Raw genomic sequence first — 15,024 nt, 5'->3', positions numbered from 1 at the left:
TATGTATTCAGACTTCCTTTATAACTATCTTTGTTTTGGATGCATGTGTTAAATGTATTTAGCTAGTCTGAGGTTGACACGGTGTAGTTTAGTTAAGTCTTTTTATTGCATTGTTAATTATTTGAAAGCAAGCCTGAGGAACATCTGGGTTCCTTTGGTAAAGAAGATAGTAGACATTCTTAAAATGGTGCCTCCACCACTTTTCTTTCTTGTACTTAAATGGCTCCAGATCAGCTTTTTGGTAGCATTCTCCTGATCTGAATCAGAAAGCTACAAGTTCAAAGTATCTATGAATTTTATCTTTGAAACTTGCAGGATCATTTCTACCAAGGCTAACTCCTAAATTCCTTTTTCAGTGAAGCCTTGCCTTTCTTCTTGCTATTGATTGATCTATCAAAAGCCAGTGCTTTGGCCAAGTTTGCATTGAGCTCCAACTGCCAGGTAAAGTGCTGATATATATACTTGACAAATCTTTCACAAAAGATGGATGAAAATTATTTGATATATGCAGTCTGAGCATTGCCTACAACAATACAATTCCTTTAGTAATGATGCGATTTTATTCCTTCACATTTTGGTATTTAATTAGGTGTGCTAAGGATAAAATTGATATTGTAGTTTACTTGAGTTTCTCATTTCATGTGTAAACCAGAAGAAATGCTGCTTTTTTTCTAATTAATAATATTAAATGATTTAAACAAACTTGCCATTCCTAATAATTTGCATCACAATTCTAGTCATTTTAGCAACTTTTATATATTGCAGTATGAAATTTGATATGTGTTCCATACTTAGCACCAATGGGCAAAATAATTATGTAGTCTGTTTACTTTGATAATATTCTGATGCAAGAATATTTTGAAGTTCTACAAAATGCAAAATTTGAAGATTTGGAGTGTTTGAGAATCTGGGTTTCTGTGGAAATAAACATTCCTAAATGTATTTCGATCTACAGGATGAAGTAAGGGAAAACATTGCACGTGGAATGGCTATTTTAGGTCCTACCTTCACTCTTGATGCTCTTGTGGAATGTCTTGTAATAGGTGTTGGTACTATGTCTGGTAAGTTGCCAACTTCATTTTCTTGTCCTTGTGTTTTTCCACACTGATTTAATTGGAAGTTGCTGAAAATTTGAAGTTTAGAGGGATGTGCTAAAATATATTAAACCTTACCAAGTTCTACTCTGTGACCAAGTGTAGGTGTGAAACTGCAATTTTATGAATGTGTAATCAACTTGGCATTGCTCTGAAATATTCCTAAGGGGGAATTGAGGGTTGAAGACAAAAACATTTTTTCATACCATTTCAACACCAAATTTTTAAAGTTTTGGCATTAAAAGTTATTGGATATTAACAGGAACATCAGGATAGGTAAATGCCTTTTAACCTCTTCCTTTTAGGTGTGCGTCAGCTAGAAATCATGTGTTGCTTTGGCTGTATGTCAGTATTGGCAAACTACCTTGTCTTCATGACGTTTTTCCCAGCTTGCGTCTCCCTGGTATTAGAGGTAAGAATGACATAAGATTTTCCAATTGTGCTGGCAGGATTTTAATGATTGTTAATGAGCTCCTTCTGGAGTAGCATTATTTCAGACAAATGTATAAAGTTAGCTTGCTTGTGAGATGTGAACTGTTTATGCAATCATAATAAATGATCTCTGCTTCTTGAAAATCGAAGAACCACGATGATTAAATATCAAGTTTCTCCTAGCTTTCCCGAGAAAGTCGTGAAGGTCGTCCAATCTGGCAGCTTGGACATTTTGCTCGGGTTTTGGAAGAAGAGGAGGATAACAAACCGAATCCTGTAACACAGAGAGTGAAAGTCATCATGGTCAGTACTTAAAGTTATTTACTGGTTAAAATATGGTAATTGGCTAGCTGATAAATTTGCCTTGCCAAAGTTTGTGTTGAAACAGTGTCAGCCTCCTGAGAATATTATTACACAGTGATTTCCTAAGAACTAACAATCTAGTCATGGATATTTTCTGGTGTTCTGCCACTACATTATTGATATTTTTAATTGTTTGATTTATGACTTGTAATCAGTATCTAAGTGCCTTTTAAGAGCTCCCATCCTGTCCTGTATCTGCTTCTGGTGAAGGTATTTTTGTAGTGTTGCTGAGTAAGTTTGAGCGTATACATGGTTATAATGATGTAACAATATTGCATTTCCAAATAAGGAACATGTGCAGTTATGAGGGGAAGTTGCACAAAATGATATTCCTATCCATCTGATATGTACAGTATTCTAGGCTTGAGTGGTAACGCTGAAGTGGGCTAGGGGCTGCAATGCGTTTTGTAAATGCTGTACGAACAACGGATGTGGTTTATTTTTGGTGGACGGGATGCTGATTAATTGGGCTGCTTTTCCTGGAAGGTATGCAATTTCTTAAAAATTTGTTGGAGCTGAACTTTTCCAGGAAAGAGAAAATAATTATGTGTAAATGGTGGAAGTATTCAGACTGAAAGGAGGTAAGTCACCCAGGCTTTGACCTTGTCAGTGTTTCTGTTGATTTGCATTTGAATTTCTAATCGAATGGTTGACTGCCTGGATGTTGATTTTTGTAGGGGGGAAGCAGCTGAGTGAATTTGCAGTTTTGGTGCTAGACTTGGAGAAAATGTTATTGTCAGGCACTTGAATGATAAATAGCTTTTATGCCACAGATTAACCCAAGAGTTATGTATTATCTAAGCTTTGCTGCATGCTGGTCTGTATCATGCTTTCTTAATTGATTTCAATGTTTGTAAAAACATCCTGTTTCTGAACTGGCAACAGAATGAAAGTTATTTAATCAGCTCAGGGTAGCTGTGACTAGGGCATTGCTTTGAGGAATTATGAAGATGATATTATTGACCTCCAGTGGCACTCAACTCTGCCATTATAATTGGGCTATGTAGTGTTGTACAAAGTATTAATCTAGTCATCAGAGAGCTTACCCCTTATGACCAGCCTTTACCATGGCCCTTGATGCCACACTCAGCCAAATGATGCCATGACTGCTCCTAATGACTGCTTTACCATCTTTTGGTATTTGTCTCACTAATCCATTTTAGGATCAAACATAATGATATAATGTGTGGCTAAGGGTTTGATAACACCCAAATAGGGTATCTGTGAGCAGAGTTTCAGGTAGAGTTTTGTCCCTTGGTGGCAATGTTAACAATACCTTCCACGACCTTCACTGGTAAATAGCTGGATTGGAGTTGTGTGCTTTTTTTCTTTTCTGAACAGAATATATCAGGTATTTTTGTTTTACATTGCCAGTAATGTAGGTTGACTAAAAACACAGTTAAATATGAAGTTTAAACTTACCTGCCAATTATTGAAAAATTATGATTGAAACATAGAAAACCTACAGTACAATACAGGCCCTTCGGCCCACAAAGTTGTGTGGAACATGTCCCTACCTTAGAAATTATTAGGATAGCCCACTATTTTTCCAAGCTCCATGCACCTATCCAAAAGTCTCTTAAAAGACCCTATCATATCCGCCTCCACCACCATTGCTGGCAGCCCATTCCATGCACTCACCACTCTGCTGTTTTCAAAAAAACAAACAAACATACAAACTTACCCCTGACATCTCCTTTGTACCTACTCCCCAGCTCCTTAAATCTGTGTCCTCTTGTGGCAACCATTTCAGCCCTGGAAAATAGCCTTGACTATCCAAACGATCAATGTCTCTCATCATCTTGTACACCTCTATCAGGTCACCTCTCATCCTCCGTTGCTTCAAGGAGAAAAGGCCAAGTTCACTCAACATATTCTCATAAGGCATGCTTCCCAATCCAGGCAACATCCTTGTGAATCTCCTCTGCACCCTTTCTATGGTTTCCACATCTTTCCTATCGGCGACTAGAACTGAGCACGGTATTCCAAGTGGGGTCTAACCAGTGTCCTATATAGTTGCAACATTACCTCTCTGCTCCTAAATTCAATTCCACAATTGATGAAGGCCAATATACCTCTTAACCACAGAGTCAACCTGCGCAGCCGCTTTGGGTGTCCTGTGGATTCGGACCCCAAGATTCCTCTGATCCTCCACACTGCCAAGAGTCTTACATTTAATACAAGATTCTGCCATAATATTTGACCTACCAAAACGAACCACTTCACACTTACCTTGTTGAACGCCATCTGCCACTTCTCAGTCCAGTTTGCATCCTATCAATGTCCCACTGTAACCTCTGACAGCCTTCCACACTATCCACAACACCTCCAACCTTTGTGTCATCAGCAAACTTACTAACCCATCCCTCCACTTCCTCATCCAGGTCATTTATAAAAATCACAAAGAGTAAGGGTCCCAGAACAGATCCCTGAGGCACACCACTGGTCACCGACCTCCATGCAGAATATCACCTGTCTACAACCACTCTTTGCCTTCTGTGGGCAAGCCAGTTCTGGATCCACAAAGCAATGTCCCCTTGGATCCCATGTCTCCTTACTTCTTCAATAAGCCTTGCATGGGGTATCTTATCAAATGCCTTGCTGAAATCCAAATACACTACATCTACTGCTCTTCCTTCATCAATGTGTTTAGTCACATCCTCAAAAAATTCAATCAGGCTCTTAAGGCACGACCTGCCCTTGACAAAGCCATGCTGACAATTCCTAATCATATTATACCTCTCCAAATGTTCATAAATCCTGCCTGTAGGATCTTCTCCATCAACTTACCAACCACTGAAGTAAATCTCACTGGTCTAGAATTTCCTGGGCTATCACTACTCCCTTTCTTGAATAAAGGAACAACATCTGCAACCCTCCAATCCTCTGGAACTTCTCCCGTCCCCATTGATGATGCAAAGATCATTGCCAGAGGCTCAGCAAGCTCCTCCCTCACCTCCCACAGTAGCCTGGGGTACATCTGGTCTGGTCCTGCCGACTTATCCAATTTGATGCCTTTCAAAAGCTCCAGCACATCCTCTTTTTTTTCTTAATATCTACATGCTCAAGCTTTTCAGTCTGCTGCAAGTCATCACTACAATCACCAAGATCCTTTTTCACAGTGAACACTGAAGTAAAGTATTCATTAAGTACCTCTGCTATTTTCTCCGGTTCCATAAACACTCTCCCACTGTCACACTTGATAAGTCCTATTCTTTCACATCTTATCCTCTTGCTCTTCACATACTTGTAGAATGCCTTGGGGTTTTTTCTTAATCCTGCCTGCCAAGGCCTTCTCATGGCCCCTTCTGGCTCTCCTAATTTTCTTCTTAAGCTGCTTCCTGTTGGCCTTATAATCTTCTAGATCTCTAACATTACCTAGCTCTCTGAACCTTTTGTAAGCTTTTTTTCTTGACTAGATTCATTACGGCCTTTGTACACCACGGTTCCTGTACCCTACCATAATAACTTCACTGTCTCATTGGAACATACCTATACAGAACTCCACACAAATATCCCCTGAACATTTGCCACATTTCTTCCGTACTTTTCCCTGAGAACATCTGTTTCCAGTTTAAGCTTTCAGTTTCCTGCCTGATAGCCTCATAATTCCCCTTACTCCAATTAAATGTTTTTCTAACTTGTCTGTTCCCATCTCTCTCTAATGCTATTGTAAAGGAGATAGAATTATGTCCAAAATGCTCTCCCACTGAGATCTGACACCTGATCAGGTTCATTTCCCAATACCAAATCAAGTAGTCAGTCTCTCCTCTTGTAGGCTTATCTACACATTGTGTCAAGAAACCTTCCTGAGCACACCTAACAAACTCCACCCCATCTAAACCCCTCGCTCTAGGGAGATGCCAATCGATATTTGAGAAATTAAAATCTCCCATCATGATAACTCATTATTATACCTTTCCAGGATCTGTTTCCCTGTTAGTATTGGGCGGCCTATTAAAAAACACCCAGTAGAGTTATTGACCCCTTCCTGTTCCTAACCTCCACCCAAAGAGACTCCGTAGACAATCCCTCCGTGATGTCCATGTTTTCTGCAGCCATGACACTATATGTGATCAAAAGTGCCACGCCCCCAGTTCTTTTGCCTCCCTCCCTGTTCTTTCTGAAACATCTAAAACCTGGCACTTGAAGTAACCATTCCTGTCCCTGGGCCATCTGAGACTCTGTCATGGCCACGACATCATAGCTCCAAGTACTGATCCACACTCTAAGCTCATCTGCTTTGTTCACAGTACTGCTTGCATTAAAATAGACACATCTCAAACCGTCAATCTGAGCGTGTCCCTTCTCTTATCACCTGCCTATCCTTTCTCGCACACTGCCTCCAATCTTTATTTGTGAGCCAACCTCTTCCCCAGTCTCTTCAGTTCGGTTCCCACCCTCCAGCAATTCTAGTTTAAACTCTCCCCAGTAGCCTTGGCAAACCTCCCCACCAGGATATTGGTCCCCTTGGGATTCAAGTGCAACCCGTCCTTTTTGTACCGGTCACACCTACCCCAAAAGAAGTCCCAATGATCCAGAAATCTGAATCTCTGCCCCCGCTCCAATCCTTCAGCCACACATTTATTCTCCAAGTCATCCTATTCCTATACTCACTGTCGCGTGTGTTGCAGTAATCCCAAAATTCCTACCTTTATGGTCCTGCTTCTCAACTTCCTTCCTAACTCCCTTTGGTCTTTTTTCAGGACCTCTTCCCTTTCCCTACCTATGTCATTGTACCAATATGTATCAAGACTTCTGGCGGTTCTCCCTCTCACCGCAGGATATCTTGGATGCGATCCAAAACATCCCGGACCCTGGCATCTTGGAGGCAAACTACCATCTGAGTTTCTTTCCTGCGCCCACAGAATCACCTGTCTTACCCCCTAACTATAGAGTCCCCTATTGCTACTGCCTTCCTCTTCCTTTCCCTACCCTTCTGAGCCACAGGGCCAGACTCTGTGCCAGAGGTACGGCCACTGTTGCTTCCCCCAGGTATTCTGTCCCCTCCAACAGTACTCAAAACAGGAATACTTATTGTCAAGGGGTACAGCCACAGGGGTACTCTCTAGTACCTGACTCTTCCCTTTCCCTCTCCTGACCATAACCCACTTATCTGTCTCCTGTGGTCCCGGTGCCAGCACCTGCCTATCACCTCCTCACTCTCCCTGACCAGACGAAGGTCATCGAGATGCATCTCCAGTTCCCTAACACGGTCCCTTAGGAGCTGCAGCTCAACACACCGGGTGCAGATATGGCTGTCTGGGAGGCTGGGAGACTCCAGGACCTCCCACATCTGACACTGAGCACAGAAAACCAGCCTTAAACACATACTTCCTTTCAGCAATTAACACAGGTAAACCTACCTTGCTTCGGTACTGCCAGAGCCCTATCACTCTGCTACCCCTCACTCCACTGCCTGCTGGATATGGCAGTCTTTTTAAACTTTTCCCGCTCTACTGGCTGATGTCATGCGCCTGTGCATTCTTGCCTGTCTTTGACCCCGAGCAGTAAAATGCCTTCCCTCTGGAAATCCTTCGCTGTTCCATTCACAGCTTCTTGCTCGGAATAGCTTTTTTTTTGGAACTCTCAACTACTGTTTAATGTCCTGTGCAATGAATCAAATTGGTTTGAATATTGGTTTTGGTGGGGAACTTGGATGGAAGCCAAGATGGGTTATCCACTTGGCATTTCTAGTTGAACATAGTGCCTGATGGTGGGCTCCAATATGTGGATGCTAAAACACATGCAGCACTTAATTATGTTCAGCCTTGAATACTTGACCTTTTTCCAGCACTTCCTTGCTGTTACAGAAGCTAGTCTTCAGCCTTTTGATCTTATGTGATCGCAAGACCTTGTTGGATATTGGTAACATTGAATAGTGCAAGTCATTGGTAAGACTGGCAGTGGGGAAGCTGTCATGCCTCGGTTATGGCGAGGTCTAGACCAAGGCAGCAGCTGACTAGGAGAGGAGACACCAAAGCAGTGTGGGAGTGCCACTGCAGGGCGCACTGGAATCTGCATTGGCGTGAGGGCTGCCCTCTGGTGTTTGCTTGGTGGAAGAACGAGCTGGACAAGGACAATTTACCATCAGTTCTACAGTTATGATACTCAAGCACTTGAACTATATGTTTTTTGTGACTGTATGTTTTTCTACAGCTGTAACCATATGTACTTTTTGTGCTATGTGCTGCTGATAATGTGTTTTGCACCTTTTCCTGGATGAATGCTGTTTCATTTGGCTATATTCATATATAGTTGAATGATAATTAAATTTGAATTTCTTGTAGACTGCTTAATGGAGAAGTTTGGAGAGCAAGTTGTATGCTGGTCCACAAGGTTACAGGTTGAAATGGTGTACATTGCTACTGATGCTGCGCATAAATTCAAGGATCTCTAATTCAAGCTGCCCGATTTGTCCCATTTGAACAATTGTAATATCTCATAGCTTGACAGAGGATGCCTGTTGTGTAACAAACAAGTCTTAATTTAGTCACCTCCACAAATGTTGTTGTTGACAGATACATCTGCAGTAGGTGGATATTGAGGATAAGATCAAGTAGGTTATCCTTCATTTGAGTTTGCTTTCTATGTGTTAAAGATCCAGTCAGGCAGTTGAGTTAGATTATTGTAGTTCCACTTCTGAAGGTAGCTCCTTGATGCCTGTTATCTTGTCTTTGATCCTGAATACTTTTGAACATGGTAAAACTAAGTCAATCTGGAATAGCATAAGTTGGAACTCGTTTTTTTAAATTTATAGAAACTAAGTAACAGCTGCTATAGAGTCAAGAGTCCTATAGCACATAAACAGGGCCTTTAGCCCACCTAGTCCATTCTGGTCTCATCTTCTGCATAGTCTCATCGACCCGCACCTGGACCATCGCCCTCCTTGCCTCTCTCATCCATGTAACTATCCAAATTTTCTTAAATGTTGCTATTGATCTTGCAGTCTACCTTTTCCTCTGGCAGCTTACTCTACACTTGCACCACCCTCTGAAGAAGTTACCCCTCAGATTCCCCTTAAATATTTCATCTTTTACCTTGGACTTTATTTCATCTTTCACTTTAAGCCAATAATCTCTAGTTCTAGTCTCACCCAACCTGAGTGGATAAAGGCTGCTAGCATTCACTGTATCTATACCCTTGTAATTTTGTATGCTATACCTCTCAGATCTTCCTTCACCTTCTGCACTCCATTGAATAAACTCCTAACCTATTCAATTGTTCCCTGTTACTCAACCCTCAAGTTCTAGCAACATTATTTTCCAAGCACTTTGATCTTTCCTGCCAATAGATGTTCAGAACTGCACATAATGCTCCAAATTTGGCCTCACAAACTTCAACATAAATCAGGAGTTGGGATGTTATGAAGGTCATTGTGCCAAAAACTGTCTTTATGACCCTGCCTAGTTATGCCAGTTTCAAGGAATTGTAGATCTGTATTCCCAGATCCCTTTGTTTTATCACACACCTCCAAGCCCTACCATTTACCTGCTGCTTTTCAGCCCATTTTCCTAGTTGGTCCAGATAACCTTGTAACTTTGGTTTCCTTCCTCACTTCACTATACCCCAGTGTTGGTGTCATCTGCGAATTTGCTTATCCAGTTTACCATATTATCCCCTAAATCATTAATATAGATGAGAAATGACAATGGACCAGTTTAATTTGCTACTTCATCCCAAATGCCAAGTGACTGAACCGTTTGGGGTAGCCTTCCACATGGGACTTTGTCAAAGGCCTTGCTAAAATGCATATAGACAAACATCCACAGTCTTCATCAACCTTCTTGGTGAATTCCTCAAAACTCTATAGTCTTACTTAGACGTGACCTGCCACGCACTGAGCCAGAGACTACTCCTAATTGTGCCTTGTCTGTCTAAATACTTGTATATCCTGTCCCTTAGAATACCTTTATAATAATTTGCTGTGGTGAAATTTTGGTGATCAATAAGATGAACACCAGTAATTGTGAAAGATGAATTGTTACTGAATTTTTGTTGTTTGTGGTTCAGTCACTAGGATTGGTTCTGGTTCATGCTCACAGTCGTTGGATAGCAGAACCAGCATCTGATGACAGCACCTTGGAAATGCCCAAGTCAACATCTGGGCTAGATGAAAGTATGCCGAGACGAATTGATCCAGAAGTACCACTGTGGCAGTTCTACCTTTCCAGGTAACTGAACACATAACCTTAAAACAGTTGTCAATTTTTCTAGCTTGGTCAGGGTGTGAAAGGTTATGGGGAGAAGGCAAGAGAATGGATTGAGAGGGAAAATGAATTGGCCATGATAAAATGGCGGAGCAAATTAAATGAGCCGAAAGGCCCAACTCTTATGGTCTTGTCATCTTGTGCGGTGAACAATGAATGGTATGAAAGTAGATTTAATGACATGTTTTACTTGGATTAAAAATGAGGATGTTAATTGCACAATTGGATTAACTAATCTTCAAACCTTCAAAAGAGTTATTTGTAGCTTTTTAAAAAAAATCAAACAGCAAGTTATTTTCTCGATGTTAGTTATAAATATCTCAGTCAACTTGTTGAGTTTCAAAGAAGTGTGGGAAACATCACCTGCTGAGCCAGGTGCCAAACTATGGTTGGAAAATGAATTATCTTAAATTTCACGGTAATGTTGCTCTTGGGATTTTAAAGTTGCACTTGAGAGGAGTATCAAGTGTAAATATTGTAAATTAATTTAGAATATTGTGAATTTCAGCTTGGACTGCTAGAAAGACAACAAGACTAGATTTGTCTTGCTTTTATATATTTAGTTATTTAGGGCAAGGAGGAAGAAAGACCTCGTGGTCCATCAAGTTCTATGACAACTGTGACACTGAGCTCCAGGGTTTGAGCACAAGCTCATAAGAGAAAACTAATATGGTAGATAAATAAACACTGTATTGATGCCAAAGGAAATTAGTGTTACAGTAGCATTACAAGTGCACAGCTGTACAAATATTAAAGAAGAAAGAATTAAAAAAAAAAAATAAGTTGCCTCACACAGTCTAATAGGAGGGGGTCATCACTTCCCTGGCTATAGGTTAACTCAGTATAGAGCCTATTGGCCGAGGGTAAAGGCTGATTTGTACTTCTGTGTAGGCTCTACACTGTAGCCTACGCAAGTGACCTATACGTTGTGAGCATTATACTTGTGCGTTGGTGTGTCTGCATCGCTCTGCAGTTCACTGCCAAAACGCTAGTTGGCGGTAGGGTTTCTATGCCACTGTGTTGAGTTTCTTTGTGTACTTCAAACAATGGCGACTGAAACTGAGCGCATCATGTTGAAGTTGGAGCTAATAAACGTTGAACAAGAGTTACTTTTATTGAAATTACTGCAACACAGAAAAGAGAGAAGACGTCAGAGGAGATGGTGTGTATGACCATTGAGCGGATTGAGGCAGAAGGAGGGTGAATTTTCTGTGCTTGTCTGGCCACTGAGAGACATGGATGAGGAAATGCATTTCAAATATTTTTGGATGTCGGCAGGTAGAGTTGACGATTTGGTTCATTGTTCAGAAGCAACCGGAAATGCGTAGGAGGAAATGCAATGCTACCAAGCAGACCAATCATAGTTGTTGCTGTCTGCGTCGCCGTGATGCATAGTTGCATTTTTGGGGAGCTGCACATTAGAGTATGCAGCTATGCCGTAGATTCGGCACAAAAGTATAAATTAGCCTTAAGAATGACTTCGTATAGTGCTCTTTGGAGCAGCGCTGTTGTCATAGGATTTTCCGTAGGATCCTTTGTTCTACCGCCTCCAGCGTGTCCAGTTTGACTCCTACAACAGAGTCAGCCATTCTAATCAATTTATTGATCCTGTTGGCATGACCGGTGTTGATGCCATTGCCCCAGTACACCACCGCATAGAAGGTTGTACTGGTGACAACAGATAGGTAGAATGTGTGAAGGAGAGGCCTGCATACTCCAAAGGACCTCAATCTCCTCAAGGAGTAGAGGTGACTCAGGCCCTTCTTGTACACAGCCTCTGTGTTGGTGCTGTACTCTAGTCTATCATCCAGCTACAGTCCCAGGTACTTGTAGGTCCTCACCACATCCACGTCCTCACCATCAATGGTAACAGGGAGCAGTGCAGGCTTAGTCTTCCTAAAGTGCATCACCATCTCTTTTGTCTAGTCAGTATTATTCTCCTTTGGTAGTCAGAAGGCTTTATAGATGATAGGTACATTGAGCTAATATGCTGCCTTCTATTCGTGTTCTCTTAATGCTATTATCTCTGTTAAATTCTATGAAAAAAGAAATGCTTGAACTTAACCTGACGTGCCCACAGCTTCTGTTCTTTCCTAAGCCTGTTTTATTGGAATAGCATTTTGACGAGATTGGCAACCGTTAGTGTGCGATAGATATCAAATAATTGATTTTGTGAAGCCTTTGTGCGTTTCTGTATGACTAAGTTTTATTTGATTTACCTTTTTTTAAATTGCACAGGATGGTCAGTATGGATGTTGAACAAGTAATCACCCTTGGCCTAGCACTCTTCCTTGCTATCAAATACATATTCTTTGAGAAGACAGAGACTGAGTCGACGTTCTCACTGAAGAATCCTATGTCATCGTCTTTGCACATGAAGAATACTGATTGTTGCAGGAATAATATTGAAACTACTAGATTACCGACAAACTGTCCAGTGAACGAGGAACCAACCAGTAAAGAAAATACAGGTGAAGGTTAAATATGTGCACTATATAATAAGTGCTGAGAGAAATGGTGAAAAGCTTTGTTTGTGTAACATCCTGATAGATCATTCCAGATGTAAATACATCATGGTAGTACAAAGGGGGGGGGGGGGGAATATACAGAATGCAGAATATAGTGTGTTTTTTTTTAATGGGAAAGGGGCAGTGCTTTAGCAGATTTTCTGCTTGACTAATTGAATTTAAATGATGAAATTATTATGGTCCTATTCTCTGAATTAATCAAATTATGAATTACATACCAGTTAATTTTATTTGTTCAAAGTTTTATTGGATTGTTATGACCATCCAAAACAATAACTTCTATGGCTAATTAACTATTACCATAGTATAATACTCAATTCTATCAGCTTGGATGTGTTTTTTTTTTCTGTCGCATGAATAATTTCTAACACCAATACCAACTTCAGCACAGTGAGAATTGTGCTTTTAAAATGATCACAACCATTAATTGGGAGCATAGCAGGAAATCCATTAACTTTTTCTATACATGACTGTTATCACACATTACTTGAAGTGTAATGACAAGCCTACTGATACTGATTGCCAATAACATTGAATTCTTATCCAAAATAAAGCCTGGCTTCTTGACCAATAGTTAGTAGAATTTTTAAGTTTCTCTTGGAAGAGGCAAAAGCAGAAATGGGAGACTGCCTGATAGAATTTTAAAACTACTTTGCTGTCTTGCATCCCTACCCTACCATATCTCAGCTTTCTCTTTTAAACCCTTATCCTTTTAATACACATCTCCTAATTAGCAAAGACTTTCTGGAGTCTTTGTCATCTCCTTTATTCCCTAAAGTTTGATCCTGGCTAAAGCAACTAAGATCCTAAGAAGAGTTTCAAAAATGCATGCAAATTAAATTATTTTCAATATCAAGTTTTACATATTTTTGTTCTTCTGTGTATTATTGTTAATGCCTTTTGAACATGTGACATTGTAATTTTGCTTGTACTTTAAAAAAAAATACTTTTTATACAGATGAAGTCATTAAGCCTATTGAGTGTTCCATCCCTAATTCAAACAATCGTATCTCGAAAGCAAAGTTTGTGTTGGGAGACTTCACTCCTCCTAGCTCTTCATCTTCGGGAACACCAGAGGAGCTAGATGCTGAGTATTTGTTAGAGCCAAGACCAATTGAAGAATGCTTGTCCATACTTAAAAACCCAGAGGTAAGAGTTCCACAAAACCTTCTCTCCCCCCCCCCCCCCCCCCCCACCATTTTGGTTTCTATTATATTGGGATGGGAGGGGAAGTTGACAGAAGGAGGGCAGTGGGTTTGTGAGCTTAAAATTAGTTTGAATGTGAACTTGGTTGAAGCCAGTTGTTAACAGCTGAGCTGCTGGAATTTAATGCCAATTAAAGATATGGATATTATCTGAATTGATGAAAGCTTTGAAATAAACATTTAGCCAGACTGAAAGTTATGTTCTGTAGTTAATAGTAACTTGTTAGTTCAGTGCTAGTCTTTACCTTTCTCCCCTCTACCTGCAGAATGATTTATTGTAATTTTAAGAGTGCTTAAAATTGAACAATGTAAAGAACTGAGGTTTTTTTTCCCCCTTACTTTTTAACAGCAAGGAGCAAAATACCTTACTGATGCTGAGGTAATTCTTTTGGTGAATGCCAAACACGTTCCATCTTATAAACTAGAGAACATGATGGAAACTCCAGAGCGTGGTGTATCTATACGTCGCCAAGTACTTGGTCCAAAACTCCCAGAGCCCAGTGCCCTTCAGCATCTTCCCTACCAGAACTATGATTACTCACTGGTAAGTTAGAGCTGTCAAGATTCAAGGTTTGTAATCATAATGAATGAGACTTATTCAATGGGTGTTTCATAAATATGAAGAGTTACTGAGATTGAACATTTATATGCAATGCTATCTAAGTGAAATCCAAATTCAACTTGGCAAGTTTTTTTTGTGAACACTTTCAACAATCCTTGGTGATGTTGAACATACTGAATTGAGATGACTATATTTTTATTATGGTTCCACTTTATTTTTCTGTCTCTCCCCTTGATGAAAGCCATACAACTGCAGAACAAATATGGGAAAGGAGCTAGGCACTTGTATAACTCATTTCTAAAAGTTTGATCTTCTTCCAAACTTAGGCCCTGTTAAATTATGGAACTTTAAGTTGTAATTTATTTTTCTCTGCCAGTGCTTAGAGATGTTACAGAATGCATTTTCTCTTGCGTGTAATTTTCATTTCCTATCCGTGCCTAGATAACAAAGTTTTAAGAAATTTGTTTTGTTTTTAAAACAATTAATGCTATAGACCCAGCAATTCATGCAGCATCTACTGAAAGGAAAGTGGTTAATGGTTTGTGTCAAAAACATTTTGTCACAACTAGGCCTATTTTTTTTTGTATCAGTCATGACCATGTCTTTCTAAGATATGATGATGATTTATAA

General features: G+C 40.2%; 1 protein-coding gene across 1 annotated transcript in view; it reads left to right on the top strand.

Annotated features, from left to right (window-relative positions):
* hmgcra (3-hydroxy-3-methylglutaryl-CoA reductase a) overlaps positions 1-15,024 on the top strand; it is a 44,173-nt gene that overhangs the window by 12,130 nt on the left and 17,019 nt on the right. Inside the window, exons 5-12 of the mRNA XM_073048287.1 lie at positions 357-441; positions 956-1,061; positions 1,400-1,506; positions 1,710-1,829; positions 9,903-10,063; positions 12,338-12,570; positions 13,586-13,776; positions 14,182-14,376. Of these exons, the coding sequence (XP_072904388.1) occupies positions 357-441; positions 956-1,061; positions 1,400-1,506; positions 1,710-1,829; positions 9,903-10,063; positions 12,338-12,570; positions 13,586-13,776; positions 14,182-14,376 (1,198 nt within the window). The remainder of the gene's footprint in view (positions 1-356; positions 442-955; positions 1,062-1,399; positions 1,507-1,709; positions 1,830-9,902; positions 10,064-12,337; positions 12,571-13,585; positions 13,777-14,181; positions 14,377-15,024) is intronic.

This window comes from Hemitrygon akajei, chromosome 6 (genome assembly GCF_048418815.1).
Source record: "Hemitrygon akajei chromosome 6, sHemAka1.3, whole genome shotgun sequence".
Lineage (NCBI taxonomy): Eukaryota > Metazoa > Chordata > Chondrichthyes > Myliobatiformes > Dasyatidae > Hemitrygon > Hemitrygon akajei.
The sequence above is the reverse complement of the archived record's forward strand: the minus strand, read 5'-3'. Positions and strand labels throughout refer to the sequence as shown.